General features: G+C 42.5%; 5 protein-coding genes across 13 annotated transcripts; 4 read left to right on the top strand and 1 right to left on the bottom strand.

Moving 5' to 3' along the window:
* The first annotated feature begins 10 nt into the window (after positions 1 to 10).
* Positions 11 to 2,200, top strand: hcst (hematopoietic cell signal transducer). 3 transcript variants are annotated; one of them, XM_029130051.2, is made up of 5 exons: positions 11 to 266; positions 719 to 795; positions 986 to 1,006; positions 1,186 to 1,314; positions 1,555 to 2,200. In XM_029130051.2, the coding sequence occupies exons 2-5, from the start codon at positions 750 to 752 to the stop codon at positions 1,596 to 1,598; spliced, it is 240 nt and encodes a 79-aa protein (XP_028985884.1). In that variant the 5' UTR covers positions 11 to 266; positions 719 to 749; the 3' UTR covers positions 1,599 to 2,200. The 3 variants fall into 3 exon arrangements, with proteins under 3 accessions (XP_028985884.1, XP_028985882.1, XP_055358948.1); XM_029130049.2 differs by having other exon boundaries at positions 11 to 285; XM_055502973.1 differs by lacking the exon at positions 11 to 266 and having other exon boundaries at positions 292 to 795.
* A 580-nt stretch (positions 2,201 to 2,780) lies between these two features.
* tyrobp (transmembrane immune signaling adaptor TYROBP) lies at positions 2,781 to 4,102 on the top strand. The gene is made up of 5 exons (XM_055502974.1): positions 2,781 to 3,236; positions 3,321 to 3,341; positions 3,413 to 3,557; positions 3,648 to 3,699; positions 3,796 to 4,102. Exons 1-5 carry the CDS (start codon positions 3,200 to 3,202, stop codon positions 3,850 to 3,852), a joined length of 312 nt encoding a protein of 103 aa, XP_055358949.1. The 5' UTR covers positions 2,781 to 3,199; the 3' UTR covers positions 3,853 to 4,102.
* Positions 4,103 to 4,138: 36 nt separating this feature from the next.
* On the bottom strand, positions 4,139 to 7,976 carry LOC114843425 (uncharacterized). 6 transcript variants are annotated; one of them, XM_029129961.3, is made up of 10 exons: positions 7,841 to 7,976; positions 6,048 to 6,109; positions 5,934 to 5,966; positions 5,795 to 5,845; positions 5,454 to 5,501; positions 5,260 to 5,310; positions 4,806 to 5,138; positions 4,698 to 4,733; positions 4,549 to 4,620; positions 4,139 to 4,384 (listed from the first exon to the last, which is right to left on the bottom strand). In XM_029129961.3, the coding sequence occupies exons 4-9, from the start codon at positions 5,838 to 5,840 to the stop codon at positions 4,571 to 4,573; spliced, it is 564 nt and encodes a 187-aa protein (XP_028985794.1). In that variant the 5' UTR covers positions 5,841 to 5,845; positions 5,934 to 5,966; positions 6,048 to 6,109; positions 7,841 to 7,976; the 3' UTR covers positions 4,139 to 4,384; positions 4,549 to 4,570. The 6 variants fall into 6 exon arrangements, with proteins under 6 accessions (XP_028985794.1, XP_028985796.1, XP_028985795.1 ...); XM_029129963.3 differs by lacking the exon at positions 7,841 to 7,976 and adding an exon at positions 7,641 to 7,753; XM_029129962.3 differs by lacking the exon at positions 7,841 to 7,976 and adding an exon at positions 7,450 to 7,716.
* On the top strand, positions 7,081 to 12,345 carry LOC114843424 (casein kinase II subunit alpha-like). The gene is made up of 15 exons (XM_029129958.3): positions 7,081 to 7,132; positions 7,860 to 7,951; positions 8,197 to 8,273; positions 8,463 to 8,591; positions 8,686 to 8,797; positions 8,909 to 9,010; positions 9,138 to 9,188; positions 9,275 to 9,334; positions 9,435 to 9,518; positions 9,617 to 9,727; positions 10,107 to 10,208; positions 10,709 to 10,809; positions 10,909 to 11,057; positions 11,216 to 11,305; positions 11,500 to 12,345. The coding sequence occupies exons 4-15, from the start codon at positions 8,491 to 8,493 to the stop codon at positions 11,613 to 11,615; spliced, it is 1,179 nt and encodes a 392-aa protein (XP_028985791.1). The 5' UTR covers positions 7,081 to 7,132; positions 7,860 to 7,951; positions 8,197 to 8,273; positions 8,463 to 8,490; the 3' UTR covers positions 11,616 to 12,345.
* Positions 12,346 to 13,030: 685 nt separating this feature from the next.
* On the top strand, positions 13,031 to 15,866 carry LOC114842472 (serum paraoxonase/arylesterase 2-like). Of its 2 annotated transcripts, none has more exons than XM_029128013.3 (9): positions 13,031 to 13,190; positions 13,323 to 13,393; positions 13,471 to 13,526; positions 14,154 to 14,313; positions 14,489 to 14,615; positions 14,711 to 14,914; positions 14,986 to 15,067; positions 15,253 to 15,381; positions 15,497 to 15,866. In XM_029128013.3, the coding sequence occupies exons 1-9, from the start codon at positions 13,114 to 13,116 to the stop codon at positions 15,656 to 15,658; spliced, it is 1,068 nt and encodes a 355-aa protein (XP_028983846.1). In that variant the 5' UTR covers positions 13,031 to 13,113; the 3' UTR covers positions 15,659 to 15,866. The 2 variants fall into 2 exon arrangements, with proteins under 2 accessions (XP_028983846.1, XP_028983845.1); XM_029128012.3 differs by having other exon boundaries at positions 14,154 to 14,316.
* Positions 15,867 to 16,006: the final 140 nt, after the last annotated feature.

Raw genomic sequence — 16,006 nt, 5'->3', positions numbered from 1 at the left:
AAGAGGAGCAGTCAACACCACTCAGCTCGTGTCGTCCGTGGGGTCCCAGCTCCAGACTGGCTTCACGGTGCGCGTGCACAGTAGAGTGGACGCTTTTCTGGTCCAGTCGTGGGGAACAGCCAGCGAGGACGCACACGAAAACCCAAAAGCAAACAAATGGGCAGCGTTTGAGGCAAGAAGAGGAAGAGAATGTCTGACGTCACCGTTCAAAAGTGAAATCTAATGTGAAGCCGGTGTCACATCATCTTCTGGTTTCCACACAGCAGGTCAGTGCGGACAGAGCAGGTACTGTACGAGGACCCTCACTCGAACTCATTGACTATTTACTATTTACTATTTATTTACTATTTGAAGCTGGCACGAGAGCACTCCTGAATGTGTTTGATTCATTTTAACATCTTTTTAAACCGACTCTGAGAACAGTGTGATGGTTGAACCTGCTCCTGTTTATTTGACACTATTTGAAGGACTCTAACAAAATTGCTTCAGCTTTACTTGATTTCTTCTCGTGTTATGGGGAAATGCCCACACAGAAAGATGTGAGTCATTGCGACACAGGAGCTGTGTGTTTAGTGGTACAACCATAAAGGTCAACCGTCTGTTCCAAACCACTTCGCAATAAACAGAAAAATATTCCACTAAAGTATGAGCGCGTGTGCGTGAATGCGTTTCTCTTTGCTGTGTTACTTTCTACGTCCTCGCCGCTCTCGTCTTTCAGAACACGCGCAACTGAAGCGACGCCTCCGACAATGGCAGACACCAGACCCATCTTCGCCGGGCTGCTGCTTCTTTGCAGTAAGTATGCGCTCGCGCGCACACGCGGGCGTTACGGTGGTCGTACACAGGAAAATGCAAACCACAGACGCGCAGTTTGCACCATGGCAACGTAACTGCCAGAGGTGTTGCTGCGTGATGCGAAGTGGAAAAAACGAAGCGAGGTGCAAACTCTGATGGAGTCACGTGGGTTTCTTTGTTTTTCTTCCAGACCTGGCGCTGGGACTCACAGGTACGTACGACGCCGGCGACGTTAAGCACAGCTGTAAAGCGCAGCTTGTGTGAGTGTTATGTATTAGAAAATCAGTCGCCGCGCGCGCAGAGCACCTGATACATTGCTTCCATCGTCCTCAGTTCGCTCGCGTCCTGTGCTCCGTCCCACTCACTCTGTGTCTGTCCTGCCTTCGCCAGATGACTCGTGCTACAGAATCGAGCCGGGCACAGTAGCGGGCATCATTTGCGCAGATGTGGTGTTGACGCTCATCATCGTCATCGTCACCTACAGATGCGCCAGCTTCCGGCGTCAGAAGTTAGAGAACGGTAAGGAGGCCCCGAGTTGGGCCGGAGATTTTACCATTACTGTGACACCAGTTAGAGAGAGAAATGTGTTAATGTGCAAATATATAATTAGATGTGTGAGTGAATCCAGGTGCTTAAACAGTTTTAGCAAAAGCTTTTCAAAATTAATTCTTTGCAATTGTAATATGCCATTTGTGCTGATTTATATAATTGTGTTTTTCTGCTTCTTTATGTGTCTTCTCATCTCATTGTGTGTCACAGCTGACAAAGTGTATATGAACGTCCGGGCCAACTGCAAGAGCTAATCTACAGGTGGTGGAGGACAGAGCTATCAAGTATATTATGAATCAAGCAATTTATATGATAAACTCAAGGAGTTACATATTATTATTATTTTATTATTGTTATTATTACACATTATATACTGTATTAGTATACCATTACTCTCAGATCAATGCACTTGTACAGTACAATTATACTGTTGCTGCACAATTAAACAGACCTACGGGTATTTTTATGTCTAGGCTTTAAAACCCGCAGAGACTTTTCCTGTCCATGTACAATCGCTGTCTTTTTTCTCATGTCAGATAATGTATGTGGGAGTAGGGGTGTTCATTTAATCTAGCAGAATCAAACTCTTCATGTCTGCTACATACACACAGGCTGCATACAGCGCCCCCTGCAGCTCAGCTTAAGTAGCACAACATCTAAACTGTTTCTAACAGGGTTTGTGTTATTATTTCACCTATCAAGAGCCGTGTTGACCTGAAAGATGCAATGCAACTAAGAAATAAAACAAATAAATAATATTGTTAGAAAACAGTATTAAATAACTCAAGAATATAATTTATGTTGTTTAATTCTGTTTATTCATAAATAGAAATGCTTAATAAATACTTTATTTTATTATTGTTGTCTGTTTTCTGTATGATCTGTAGATTCAGAAGTCCTTGTTTTTGCTGACATTTCAACTGGTTGACCAACAGATGATGCCTAAATTTTATTTTCTAATTAAATTTAGGCCAGATAATTATACGTGGCACAGAGGAGAGTGGATTGTGATTAAACTTGTTGACCAATGTCAGTGTCATTTCACAGATTGCACACTTATTGGAATTAGAATTTTGCTTTCACTTTTTCAAAAGGCCGCTCATGCTGTAGGTGTTTACACATCCACCCAAACAGAGAGCTGGTGCACAGCTTCACTCAAACCTGGAATCACAAGGTTGATCTAAACTATCCAAAGGTGTGAGTGAGTGGCTGGTGATGAAGTGGTGACCTGTCCAGGGTCCTGTCAATCAAACGACAGGCGGGACAGGCATCATGACCCTCACACAGCGCCGCAGAAGACGAGTAAGAAGCTTCATTCCGTGTAGCTTTTTTTACGTAAACTCTCGAACCATGAACGCGTCCTAGAGACAAAATGTGCAGTGAAGGTGTTTCGTGTGCTGACAGCAAAGCATGATTGGAGATAAAGCTGCGGTCGAACGAAGCAGAGGCGCGGCAGGCAGTGACAGCGGCCAACGTGAGCAGCAAACCACAGGTCTGCAGGAAATGCTCCTTTCAGAGATACGCCCGCACGTCCTTCAGCACAGAGAGCAGGTGTAATGAAACTAATGAACCTGACCTTCAAGTCGTTATCACGGCATCGCTTGGTGAAAAAAAGTCAGAAACTGTGACAACCGACCTCTGTGTGTGTGAGAGCAGACGTCGAACCCTTGTGCCACCACAGGCAACGCTGCTTCCTGCGCTCAGAGTGGACTCACTCCTCCTCCAGTGGTCACATGTGGACGAGCGGCGTCGCCCGTGGACCGAGTCCTCGTCACGACAGCTCGTTTGTTCTCACCGGAGCAGAGAAGCAGCGGTGGCCTCGCTTCCCCCTCAACCAGAAACCGACCTGAAGAAGATGTCCGACGCTGTTTGTATTGCGGGTTCTCTGTTTGGTGAGTGAGGCGCCGTGTGCAATGATTGAAGGTGCATCCGCCGTCCTTGTTTTGACCTGTGGTTTTATTAACTCTGCGTTTCAGGCTCGACAGAAGGACAACAGGGTTCGTAGCCGTTTCACTTTTCACCATTGTGTCTTTCACTTTTGTGGTTCTATCATGTGTTTCTCTCCCAGAGTGTGGCTCCTGCTACCCGATTAACATGGGCTCTGTACTGGCCATCATCGCCTCAGATATCATCTTAACCATCCTCATCACTATTTCCGTGTTCTGCTTTGTGACTCACCACAAGAGGAGGCAGTGGAATTCTCATGATGGCAAGTGTCCTGCTCTGCCCGTTGTCTATTTGTGTTTGTGTTGGGGGCAACGATGGCAACGGTTGGACATTAATTAGAACTCTGTAATAGGCAGAAGAACCGTGCCGAAGAAAACGGCCACAGAGGTGACGGAGTCTCCGTATCAGGTAGAGCAAGCGTTGCCTCATCACGTCCACGCCGGTGGTTGCACGGGTCGGGTTCGGGTGGTTTTGCTCTGAGACTTTGCCTTTGCTGTTTTGTAGGAGTTGCACGGAGTCCAGTCAGATGTGTACAGCGAGCTGCAGCACTTTAGGAAATGAAACAATGGAGCTAAAAACAATCACAGCAAGCTCTCGTTCTGATTGGTTTCACATTCTATATCCAAATAGTAACGCACACTTCCCTATGAACACCTTGTGACGCTGCTTATGTAGAACAATGTATAGATTTAATGTAATTTATATTTTCTAGTGTTAAATGTGTTGGCTGCAGTGTTTAATGTGTCTGTGTGTGTCAATTGTAAAATTTCTTTAAATAATTATATTTGTGTTGATCTCAGCATGAATTAAACTACATTTTAGAACCAGTGAATAAAAGCCGGACACATTCATTTTTTACACTTTGTTTTAAAATTTCAAGAGATCATCAAAACAATAACAAAACTAAGAACAGCAACCATTTCAGTTCTGAGTAGAAATTGGTTACTATGCTAACATTTACTTTTCTCACTATAATGTTTGGATACATTCATGTTTGCTCACAGGAGCAAATAAAATACACAATAAAAAGCTAAGTTTGGATCAAAAACTGGAAGCAGCTCGTCTCTCCTGTGACTCAACAGCCAGTCACTCACTGGGGAAAAAAGAGAGGAAGAATGTTTGCTATTCAACATTTCAAGATTCATACACAAAATAATAAATGAATATGTTTTTCATATTACAATCCAAGGATTCTAGTCAATAAAAAGAGACATGATTAAAAACCACCAGTCTGATTAAAATGCAGGGGAAACAGACCTGTACATGATCCTCAGGAGGTTTAACTCATAGCTGGAACAAACGAGGTGCTGGTTCTGTGTTCTGGGCGAACTGAGAATCACAGGAAATGACAAACAGCTACACTGAAGCGCACGCACCATAATCGGACCTAAAAACCCTCTTCTTACCTCGTGGACTCTCCATGCTGTTGTATTCTCGAGTTTCTGTGGAGGCGAGAGGTCAGTGTTGGATTGCGCCTCAGAGAAAAGCTTAGTTCCACACGGGTCGGTTCTTACCGTCATAGTCTGTGTTTTTGTTGCCCTGCGGAACCAGTCTGCCGGTATTGTGCTCCAGACTGTCCCCGTCCAGGAGCTCTCTGCTTCCACCATGAACCAAGCTCCTGCTGGACTCAGCGCTGGGACTGCCTGTCTTCTGGCCTCCAGGTGAACGGCTACTTTGTCTTCCTGGCAAATGAGCTCCCAGCACCATTTCTTCATCGCTGTCCGGAACCACTGCACTGCTGGTATCCACCACTTGGCCTGCTGCTGTGGTCCTCCCGGGCGGTGCCTTGTCCTTCTCCACAACTGCGGGTATCATGATTTCGTGGCTGTCAAGGTCTTTGACGGCGTCTGGTGAGAGTTAAACCCCTGTATGTTCATATACACTCTGTCCTACACTTTAATCAGCATTTCACAAGATACTTCAGGTTCTAGTGCTTCATCTCAGACGGGCAATGTAACGTTCACGCACCTTTAAATCCATTGGTGTCAAAGTCCTCTGCAGACTTTGCATCTGACAAATCTGGGAATGAGTTTGCATCTATTTACAATTATGATTCTACTAACTACAAGCACATTAATCCACGGCTGTTATGCATCTTGATGTGTGGCACATGTAATTCCAATCCTGGTGACAATTTACAAATTAAAAACACTAAACTCTACCTTCAGAGTCATCGTCTGCCACAGGCTTACTTGGAGGGTTTCTGTTTCCTGCAGACATGATAAAATATGGGGCAATAATCACTGCATCACTGTTGTATATGCTCATGACTATACAATGTCAAAGGTAAATGTTAGAATACGAAATGGAAAATAAGCACACATGTCTCATGTTCTGTTTCTTCATTTCCACTTTGAATCTCCCATTTTTGCTTTGAGGAACAAAAACTACCCAGGACCTGCTAAATTCAGTAGTGTCTTGAGATAAAAATGGACCTTCCTGTTTTAAGACAGAATAATTCTCATATCTGGCTGCTGCGTTTACAACGCCCATGATTCCACACCTGTGATGTTTGCAGGAATCCTTTCAGTGGTTCTGGCCTTTTCCATTGCATCTATGACAATAATGAAAATACTGTCCTAAAAGTTCAGAATGTGACGATTTCAGCTGTGATTAGTAGTAGCATTAAATGACAACTTTACCAGTTATGAAGCTTAAAACATTTTCTCTTCGAGCTGAAAGAGGAAACAAACATGCAGTAATAGGAAACATTCTAATAAACATACAAAACAAATTCTGTGTATAGACTGGCTTACCTCTGACTGAGGCTGTTACCACCACACTGGCCAATAAAAGAATTGTGAGAAAACACGTGAACCTGAATCAAATAATACAAAAGGATAGATTAATATTTGATAGAACATAAGCCAATACATTTGACAAATAAATGAAAAGACAAATAAATACAAACACGTACATCTGCATTGTCGGTCTCTGTGCAGATGAGTCCACTGTTTAAGCCGTAGGACTTTATGTACTGCCTCCTAACTGGGCTTTGCACTTTTAATGGGTCCTGCCTGGGTTAATTATAGCTCAGGAGATGTATGAGACTGGGTTTAGGTCAAAAACTATTTGTGTTTAGCAGTGCACGACTTGCACACAACAATTGGGATGAGGGGTTTACAAAGACCTTTTCATTAAATCAATTCAAAATGAAAACAAGTGTTCCTCACAACACTCCAGTTACAAAATGTTTGTACTGTGTGGTGATTATATGTTATTGGTTACTCCTGAAAAAAGGCCTCCAGCTGTTTCCAGCAGCCAGGCAGCCCTTTGAAAGATACACAGACCACATATTGTTTTGTGTCACTATTTCATTGTTCATTGAGCCAGTGTAGCTTTAGATTTGTTCAACAAAGACCTTTTAAAACAGGCCACACTGAACATGTGTCTATAGCAATCTTCTGGTAGAAATATCCTGCAATGCAAAACACAACAAAGTTTATAAAAATAGCTAATTTTACATCTTTGTCTTTGAAGATGTGAAGGTCATATTTAAATTTAATCTATTTTACATTTGCAGAATGGAACATTTTAAAGCCGTTTCCCTAATGTGTGCGGGCTTTTGGAGCAGGTTTAGTACATGCTGTCTGTCTCCATCCGTCTCCTCGTGGTTGGTTCGTGTTACTAAAATTGTCTCACAAACCGTTGAAAATTCTAACGAAACACCTATGGCCCGTAACCACACGCAGCCACAACTTTGCGCTTCAGTCAGACCTGTTGGTGGCGGCGCTAGCTGCAATGAAAAAGAAGCGACGGAGCGCCCCCTACAGGAAGCTCTGCTCGCGCTAAGCTCTTCATCCCCACTGTCGCCATATTGACGTCCCAACAACGCTGAGAGGTAATCGTGTTATTTGACCACAAATCGTCGTAGGTTCGGAACTAATATTAAGTTTTTTATATGTCAGAACAGGCCGGGAACGAGTAACACAGCCGCGTCGCCCGTGTGCTGCTCGGCCACCGTGTTTGTATGGTGTTTTTTCAAGGCGTTGTCAGCCAGTTTGCCTCGCCAGCCAGCAAGCTATTCACTCCCTAGCTTGTTAGCTTAGCACTTTTAAGCTTTAGGAAATATATTTTTCGAAGCTGGTTTCTTAGCTTTACTATAGTAATGGTCTCTATGACGACGCGGAGACTGGGTTAGTGCGCTGTGTTTATTACCTTCCGTTACAGTCACCTAATGTGGCCGACAGCTGGCGTTAGTTGTGACTTTGAAACCGGCTTTCCCTCGGTTAGCTAATGCTAACTGGCTAGCTAGAAGCGCAAGCAGCTGCCCGGTTCGGCTGCTATAGCTAGCAGCTAGCCACACTGCCCTGGTGTAGGCCTTGCTCCACAGATGTGCGCACTCTCACCTTTTGATATGAAGTATTAGGCGTTAAACAGGCTAAGACCGAATGTCTTAATGCTAAAGGCACATTTCGAAAACAGGTTTCCGAATACAAACTAAGTAATTTGGATTCTGCCGCTTGATAGCCATAGTGGCTAGCGTGCGTTGGATCGTACAGTTTGCTCATGCTTGCTTAATTGACAGCATTGATTTTAATCAACCTACTTTGTGTCGGTTTCTCCAGGATATATTGCTTTGCTCTAGCCCCCAGTGATGACTGTACTGAACCCGGTACCTCCTGATTAGACTGGTTGGATGCCCCCATTTAACACTCAGGTTTCTCCATTTCACACGCCACCATATTCAGCCACACTAGTTTGACTTAACTAATCTGTTTTAGTTTAAGGTTTCAAGCGTTTCTCGCAATAATTAACTTAATGTTTAGCTGTACTTCATATGAGGAAAAGTGTAAATTGAACGTCAAGTTCAAATGTCAGAGTGATTTGTATCTACATTTTTCTATATGATGTGTGGGTTTGAAGTAAAGAGAAGGTGGTGTAACCTTCTTTGTTTCTTTGCAGCTTTCTTACCATAAAAGCATTTCAAGTGTTCCTGTACTAATTCATCTGTCATCATCATCCTGGAGGAAACCTCCCAGGTATGATGATGGTTTATATAATTTATAACTAGTTGCCACATATATTACTTCTCCGTCTACCTGTTTACTGAAAAATTATTGTATGACATATTACTGCTTCTTTATAGCATATTTGTGTTGTCTTTTATGCCGATATAATTTATAGCGATATAATTTCCCATAATGTTTGACTCCTCCTGTTTGTTGTAGGAGAGTTAGAGAAGATCTTGTGTAGAATATGTCTGGCCCTGTTCCAAGCCGCTCCCGAGTTTACCCTGATGTAAACACACAGAGACCTCGGGAATACTGGGACTATGAGTCCCATGTTGTTGAATGGGGGTAAGGCATTGTGTAATTGTTGACACATTAGCTGTATTCGTTTTTTCTGTTGTTCTGTATTTTTTTTTTTTTAACTGTGACTTTTACTTTTCAGGAACCAAGACGACTATCAGTTGGTCAGAAAACTAGGGAGAGGCAAATATAGTGAAGTGTTTGAAGCCATAAACATCACAAACAATGAAAAAGTGGTTGTCAAAATACTGAAGGTATTACGTTAATCATTTGATTAGAACGATTGAGCCTGCATTTTATAAATATTAACATTTAATCTCTTCAGTGGACATTTTGTATACTTATGTTGCTTTCTGTGATTATAGCCGGTCAAGAAAAAGAAAATCAAGAGAGAAATAAAGATCCTGGAAAATCTGAGGGGTGGCCCAAATATCATCTCACTGTTAGATATTGTCAAGGATCCTGTGGTAATTTTGTTTTCCTTGTTCTATTGCTCTTTAATAATTGGACTTTCACACATGTACCAGTTTATATGCATAGCCAGTCATAACTGTTTTTTTGTTTTTTTTTTTTTTTTTGTTCTCCTTTTATTAGTCACGAACTCCTGCTCTGGTCTTTGAACATGTGAACAACACAGATTTCAAGGTAGATTTTAGTGTTTTATTTTGCTTGTAATTATGTATACTTACGCTAAGTATTTTTTTCTAATGGCTCATAATTTTGTTTTTCAGCAATTGTATCAAACCCTATCTGACTTTGACATACGGTTCTACATGTATGAAATCTTAAAGGTAAAAAAATGTGTTTTACACATTATTTTTGTGGTCTGTATTACTTCAATAGCCAGAAAATGTGTTTTAACTGACTTGGATTGCCTTTTTAATGTGCTAGGCTCTGGATTACTGCCACAGTATGGGTATAATGCACAGAGATGTCAAGCCACATAATGTAATGATCGATCATGAACACAGAAAGGTATAAACCCACCTGCTGAATATTTGGTTCATGTCTTGTTCTCAGGCAGTGTTTGCAATCATATTTTCTAAAATGTATTAATAATTTAAAACTTACAGCTCCGTCTAATTGACTGGGGTTTGGCGGAGTTTTACCACCCAAACCAAGAATACAATGTGAGAGTGGCCTCCAGATATTTCAAAGGACCTGAACTGCTGGTAGATTACCAGGTGAGGCTGTGTTTTTTTTTTTTTTTTTTTTTGTTGTTACCACTTTTATTAAAGGAAGACTTCACCAATTTTCAATGGGGGTTGACCAAAACGATTTCGGGTAGTATTTAAAAATGAAGATCAGATTCCTCCTCCGTTTCTATGCAAATATATTACCATTTATTCCTCTGCAAAAAGCCTCTAAAAACAGACCAGAGGCCGTTTTGCCTTGGGTTTTTAGACAACTACAACCAGTGCTTTAAATGATAATTTCTTAAGATCCCTTTATTCTTAAATACTACTAGAGATCCTTTTGGTCAACCCCATTGAAAATCGGTGAAGTTTTCCTTTTAATAAACAATTTGGAAATGTATTCACGTAATTACCTCCTATCATGCAGATGTATGACTACAGTCTGGACATGTGGAGTCTGGGTTGCATGCTCGCCAGCATGATCTTCAGAAAGGAACCTTTCTTTCATGGTCATGACAACTATGATCAGGTAGGAAGATTTCTGTATGTGCCAGAAAGAGCAGCTTTTAGTCTTGTTTCCCTGGAGCATTAATTGGTACATTTTATTGGTAGTTTGACAACCCAAACCACATTCTCCTCACACTGACAGTTTATAGTTATTAGGTGAGTTATTTAGTCAGGGCAATTATTTATTTTTCAGTTTGCCCCTCTGGGTGTGTTACGGACTTTACCTACCCGCCTACATAGACCGTACAACATTTCCAGGTGTTTTGTTTTGTTTGCTTAGGTGAGAAAGCAAGAAATGTCCTCACTGTTAAACAAGATGTTTTTCTTTGTATTCTTTGCTGTAAAAGACTAAGAATTTGTATTGAATGTTTTAATGTACATTTAATGTATTTAAAATAAAACAGACTACCTAAGTAACTGAGCTAGTTATAAACTGCATGTGATACCAGTTCACCTTGTTGGTGAACAATCGTTCACTAGATGTCCACAATGTGTTAACTGTTGATTTCTGTAACTTTGCAGCTTGTGCGGATTGCAAAGGTTCTTGGCACAGAGGACCTGTATGACTACATTGACAAGTACAATATTGAGTTGGATCCTCGGTTCAATGACATCCTGGGAAGGTAAGACGCTGTCACTGTTTGACATTTAATGAAGTACAATGAGCTGATGAATACATCTCATTAAAACTTTATCTATGTTTTTCTTCTCTCCCTCTCTAGACACTCCCGCAAAAGGTGGGAGAGGTTTGTGCACAGTGAGAACCAGCACCTGGTGAGCACAGAGGCTTTAGACTTCCTGGACAAACTGCTGCGCTATGACCATCAAGCCCGTCTCACAGCCAGAGAGGCCATGGATCATCCCTACTTCTGTAAGATATATTTTTATTTTATGGAAATTTGTGGAAACAGTCAGTACTCAAAAAAACCACTGCTTAGTTATTGGCTCCTTGTATTTGCAAACCAAATGAGGTGCTGTGCTAAGTATAATTTAGTTTATGAGGTGCTCAAAACATCCTTTCTTGTTTAGATCCCATCGTTAAAGATCAGGGCAGGGGGGCCACTCCTGGAGGGATGGCTGCCACCTCCACACCAGTCAGCTCCTCAAGTATGATGGCCGGTAAGAAATAACGCACCACACGGATGGCCACTGCATTTTCCCAAGAACTTTCTTTTCTAGCAAATGTTCTAAATATTGTTGTAGTTTTGGATGTACATGTTGGCTGTTAAAGCACCATTAAAAAAAAAACTTTAAAAAGAAGTTCATATACAAACTTTTATAGGGATGATAATAATGGCTCCTGTCTTTTGTAGGCATCACCTCAATGTCCTCCTCACAGCCACTGGCTAACATTGCTGGATCACCTGTCATCTCTGCCCCCAACACTCTGGCCACACAAGTCCCTGCAGCTACTGGGGCCCAACCCTGAAGCCTCTTCCTCACCCGTGTTAATGTGTGCTCATGGCCATGTCCCGCCTAGATCTCAGTGCGGCCTGAGGCCATGGCTCCCATTTTTATGTTGAAAATAACAAAGAGGATTTAAATTGCTTTTCACATTGTTATATTTTGACACCTGGACTTGACAGAAATGTATCATTGCACCTGTCAGGATTATTAAAATTAATTTGGGTGTGTTATTTGACAATGCCATTGTCTAGAAATTCTAATAAGATGTAGACATGAACAGAACGGATAATAAAATTTATTTTGTATGTTCCAAATATACAGTCTTGCTTGAAACTGTTTGATGGGGATCCTGCTGTATTACACTGTGAACCTTTACACAATTTCACAACACAGTCAGGAATCTGGTGTGCCCCACCTAGCAGTGTTCGCTGATTGCACACAATGTAATGTGCAGGAGGTGTTGGTGTTTTGAAGTTGTTAGATGCTACCATTCTTTAATTGGACTTTTGTAGGTATTCTACAGCTACTGTCAGGTTGCATGCACCCAATGCTGAGTATCACAGGGTCTATAGTTTGCCAATTTTATGTTACTTTCACTTCTGTATGTGTATGTATATGTTCATGTTTGTTTTTTATGAAGTCTCTTACACATGATTTTGATTACATAGACAATTTTGTAACTTTTTTGTTTTATGTTGGAGGAGTCATCACCTACAGGAAAACAACTTCAAAAATAAACAATTTAAACAGGGCTTTGAACATACTACATGTTATTGAGTGCATGTCTTTTGGCTAGTTTGCATTGGCATTATGATGTGAGAGAATAGTAAGTATATCGAGCAAGAAAGTTCCCTTTTTGTAGGAACAAAGTTTCAGGCATGTGCCTAAAAATAATTACATATCATTGTGAATAGATACAATAATAATAGAGCACATAATCATTTTATTTCTAGATTAATTGCAATATTCAACCGGATTTAAAAGCAAACATTTCTACCAGTGCTGGTAAAATGAGTTGGTGCGTATTCTATGTACAACTCTAAGATCAAGTGCGTTATTTATCTTAAATGCTACTATGGCTTAAGCCCGGCGTGGCCGCATGTAAACATAAACCGGTCCAACAGGGTTCAAACCATTATTCAGGCCTTAATGTAGAGCTGCGGTTAAATCCGGACGGGGCTGAAGTTGGTCCCAGCCGTCCAAAACTATGGTGTGTTCAAGGTTTTTACAATGTCGGAGATTTTACTACTAAAAATCTCTCCTGCGTTGCATTAAAAAGTCACTTGAAGACGTTGCAGTGCGTGGATAAAGATATGTACATAATTATTTTAGGCTACCAATACACAAAAAGCTCATAATGCAAATGTTAATCCTAGATGTGACTTTCTTTAAGATAACGAGTGTTTCCCGTTTCCGATAGTTCTCAAGGCAGCACGTCTCGCGCCCACTGACACGCCCCGACTGCAGGGAGTTGGGCAGTTGTAAAGTTGTTCGCGCAACTTCGCCGCCGCGAGTCAACAATGGGGAAGGTGGCGTTCGTCTCGCTGGCTGTAGCGGCTCTAGCAGCGCTGCTCGGAGAAAGGATCGTCAGTTTGAGGTAACCGCGGGCATTTCGGCTGATCCCGAACGCACCAACTGGTCGTTGTCGAGCTCGTGCGCGGGACGGTGTGCGCAGTTTGGCGGGCTCCACCTGCCCTCGTGTGACTTTTGTGTTGTTGAAACGCTGCAGGAGACGGAGCCTCGCCTCCAGGGAACTCACGCAGAACCACCTCCCCAACTGTGTTCTGCTCAAAAGCCTGGGTAAGCGGGAGGCCGGCGCGAGCCCGCCGAACCTCCGGAGCGAACTCCGAGTAACGCTGTTGCCGTTGTACTTGCAGATCACGGCTCGGAGGATATAACGATCCTCGGCGACGGACTCGCCTTTATCAGCGCTGTGAGTGTTTGACGTGTGATGCAAACACAGGTCGTGTACCGAGGTTCACTGGGCCCTGCTGCGATATCACCACTGTCCTCCTCCAACTCCACTGTTATATTCAGACATTAGCCAAATTTGAGAGTTCAGTGACACAAAGACGAACCACACTGTCCAAAGATAATGCTGACGGTCCCGTGAGTCGTCCTTCGTCAACAACCTGGCGTATATAAACAATCGCATCCCTGCGCTCTGGACCAGAATCAGAACTTGACCGGTTTATGGGAGACTGCACAATGCTCTGTACCACCAGCATCATCAAAACACTGAACGGGAGAGCATCTTTCGGAAACGCGGTCCTCCTTCCTCGTTTAAACTCCAGCATCTGGACGTCATAGTCCAAAAACAGTAACTGCCTACTCATGCTTACCTGGCAGTGTTCTGAAACGGTCCGGTTGGGTGCCAGGCACACCTGCACTGTACACAGTAACCGTGTTGTTCAGTGTACTCTAATCTGTTACCTTTTAAACACAATGAAATGTTTATTACGGCCTCAAGTACACATGTGTATTCTCCAGTTTTTGTGTATCTGCTTTTTGCCAACCCTTTCTCATATCCTGTAGTCTTTGATGTCTTCTCTATCACTAGGGTCTGAAGTATCCTGGACTTCCATTCTCAGACCTTCCGGGAAAGATTTTTACGCTCGATCTGCACGATCCTCGGCTGAAACCGGCGGAGCTTCGCATGCCGCGAAGCTTTGACCTGGAGTCCTTCAACCCCCACGGCATCAGTGTGTACACGGATCCAGGTGGTAAGACCGCTGATCCTGCATACAGCATGTGTGGATGCACCAAGGTTCAATTACTTACTACTGCAAGTGCAGAAAACAAGTCTGCTGCCTTTCAGCTGCTTCGTGTGTGGCCGATCTCATGTCATTAATGAACGCTTTCTCTTTTTTTTTTTTTTTAATTGTTTCTCATCAGATGACACTATTTACCTGTTTGTTGTCAATCATCCTCAACACAAAAGCCAAGTAGAGCTGTTTAGATTTGTTGAGGACGATAACTCTCTGGTGCATGTGAAAACCATAAAGCATGAGCTTCTCAACAGGTACAGTATGGCGGCGATTTAGGTTTCAAACGTGTGTATGCATTTGTATGATGTTAAACAACGAAGACCATTTCAAATCTTCTTTGTCTTTCCAGTGTGAATGACATCGTTGCCTTGGGAGTGGATTCCTTTTATGCCACCAACGATCACTACTTCTCTAATGAAATCCTCAAAACGCTCGTGGAGAACTTTCTGGGCGCAGCGTGGTCCAATGTCGTGTACTACAGCCCCGAGGAAGTCAAAGTGGTCTCTGAGGGTTACGCGTTCGCTAACGGCATCAACATCTCCCCAGACCAAAGGTTGCATGAAGTGGCCAGTCACGTTTGAAATGCCTGAACGTCTTCGCTGATTGGTTCTGTCTGATTTGCAGGCATATATACGTGGTCAACCTCTTCCACCATGACGTGCATGTGTTGCAGCGAAAAGAAGACAACTCGTTGGTGAGGATTAAGGTAAATAGGCAGCATGTCCGTATTAAATGCCGTTGGTAACGGGTATTTTCTTTTTAATGGAAGTGCATTTGCATAAGATTCAATTAATCTCCTTTTGAAAGTCAAAAGATGATGTCTAAATAAAAGTCCTGTGAGCTGATGTTAAGCAGTGGGAATGATGTTGGCTGTAATTATACCTTCACCAGGTTGTGCCTGTGGGCTCAGTCTGTGACAACGTTGAGGTTGAGCCAGAATCTGGTGACCTGTGGTTGGGCTGTCACCCGAATGCATGGAAAGCCCTGAACTTTGATGCCAACGACCCCCCAGGATCAGAGGTAGGTAGAGAGGAACTGATCAGAGCTTTAATAAGAAAAGCACAGAAAACGAAATATCTTTTCTGGTGTGTTTGTTCAGTTTTCATATCTACGGTTCATTCTCTTCCCATTCCAGGTTATCCGCATCCAGAACATTCATTCTGATGAGCCAGTGGTGACTCAGGTGTACGCTGACGACGGCAAGGTGATCATGGGCTCCTCCGTGGCCACCACCTACGGGGGGAAGTTGCTCATCGGCTCCGTGTTTCATAAAGCCTTGGTCTGTGATTTGGAATAGGCGGCGACTCAACGCTGTGCTTCTCCGAGTGGAAGAGTTCCAAAATATGGTCAAAATTCAATGGAGTTAAGAGATTTCTATTTGCATTTCTACATTGGCGTAAAGTTTGCAGTGTAATAATAAAGTGTCATCATTTCAGTTGTGAGCTACAAAATGTGAATTTTGTTTGACTTGAAGTCAAAGAATAAAGAGCCTTGTGACAACTGGACCTTGTTATCGTCCAATGAAATATTCTTTTTTTCTTCATATTTTTATTTGACTTTTAAACAAATAAACACTGACTTTGCTGTAAAGCAGCAGACGTGCACGTCCCATTAGCAGAGAGACAGTCTAAGTGAGGTGATTATG

This window comes from Betta splendens, chromosome 16 (assembly GCF_900634795.4).
Source record: "Betta splendens chromosome 16, fBetSpl5.4, whole genome shotgun sequence".
Taxonomy (NCBI): Eukaryota; Metazoa; Chordata; class Actinopteri; order Anabantiformes; family Osphronemidae; genus Betta; species Betta splendens.
Note: the sequence above shows the minus strand (reverse complement) of the source record. Positions and strands in the feature narration are given on the sequence as shown.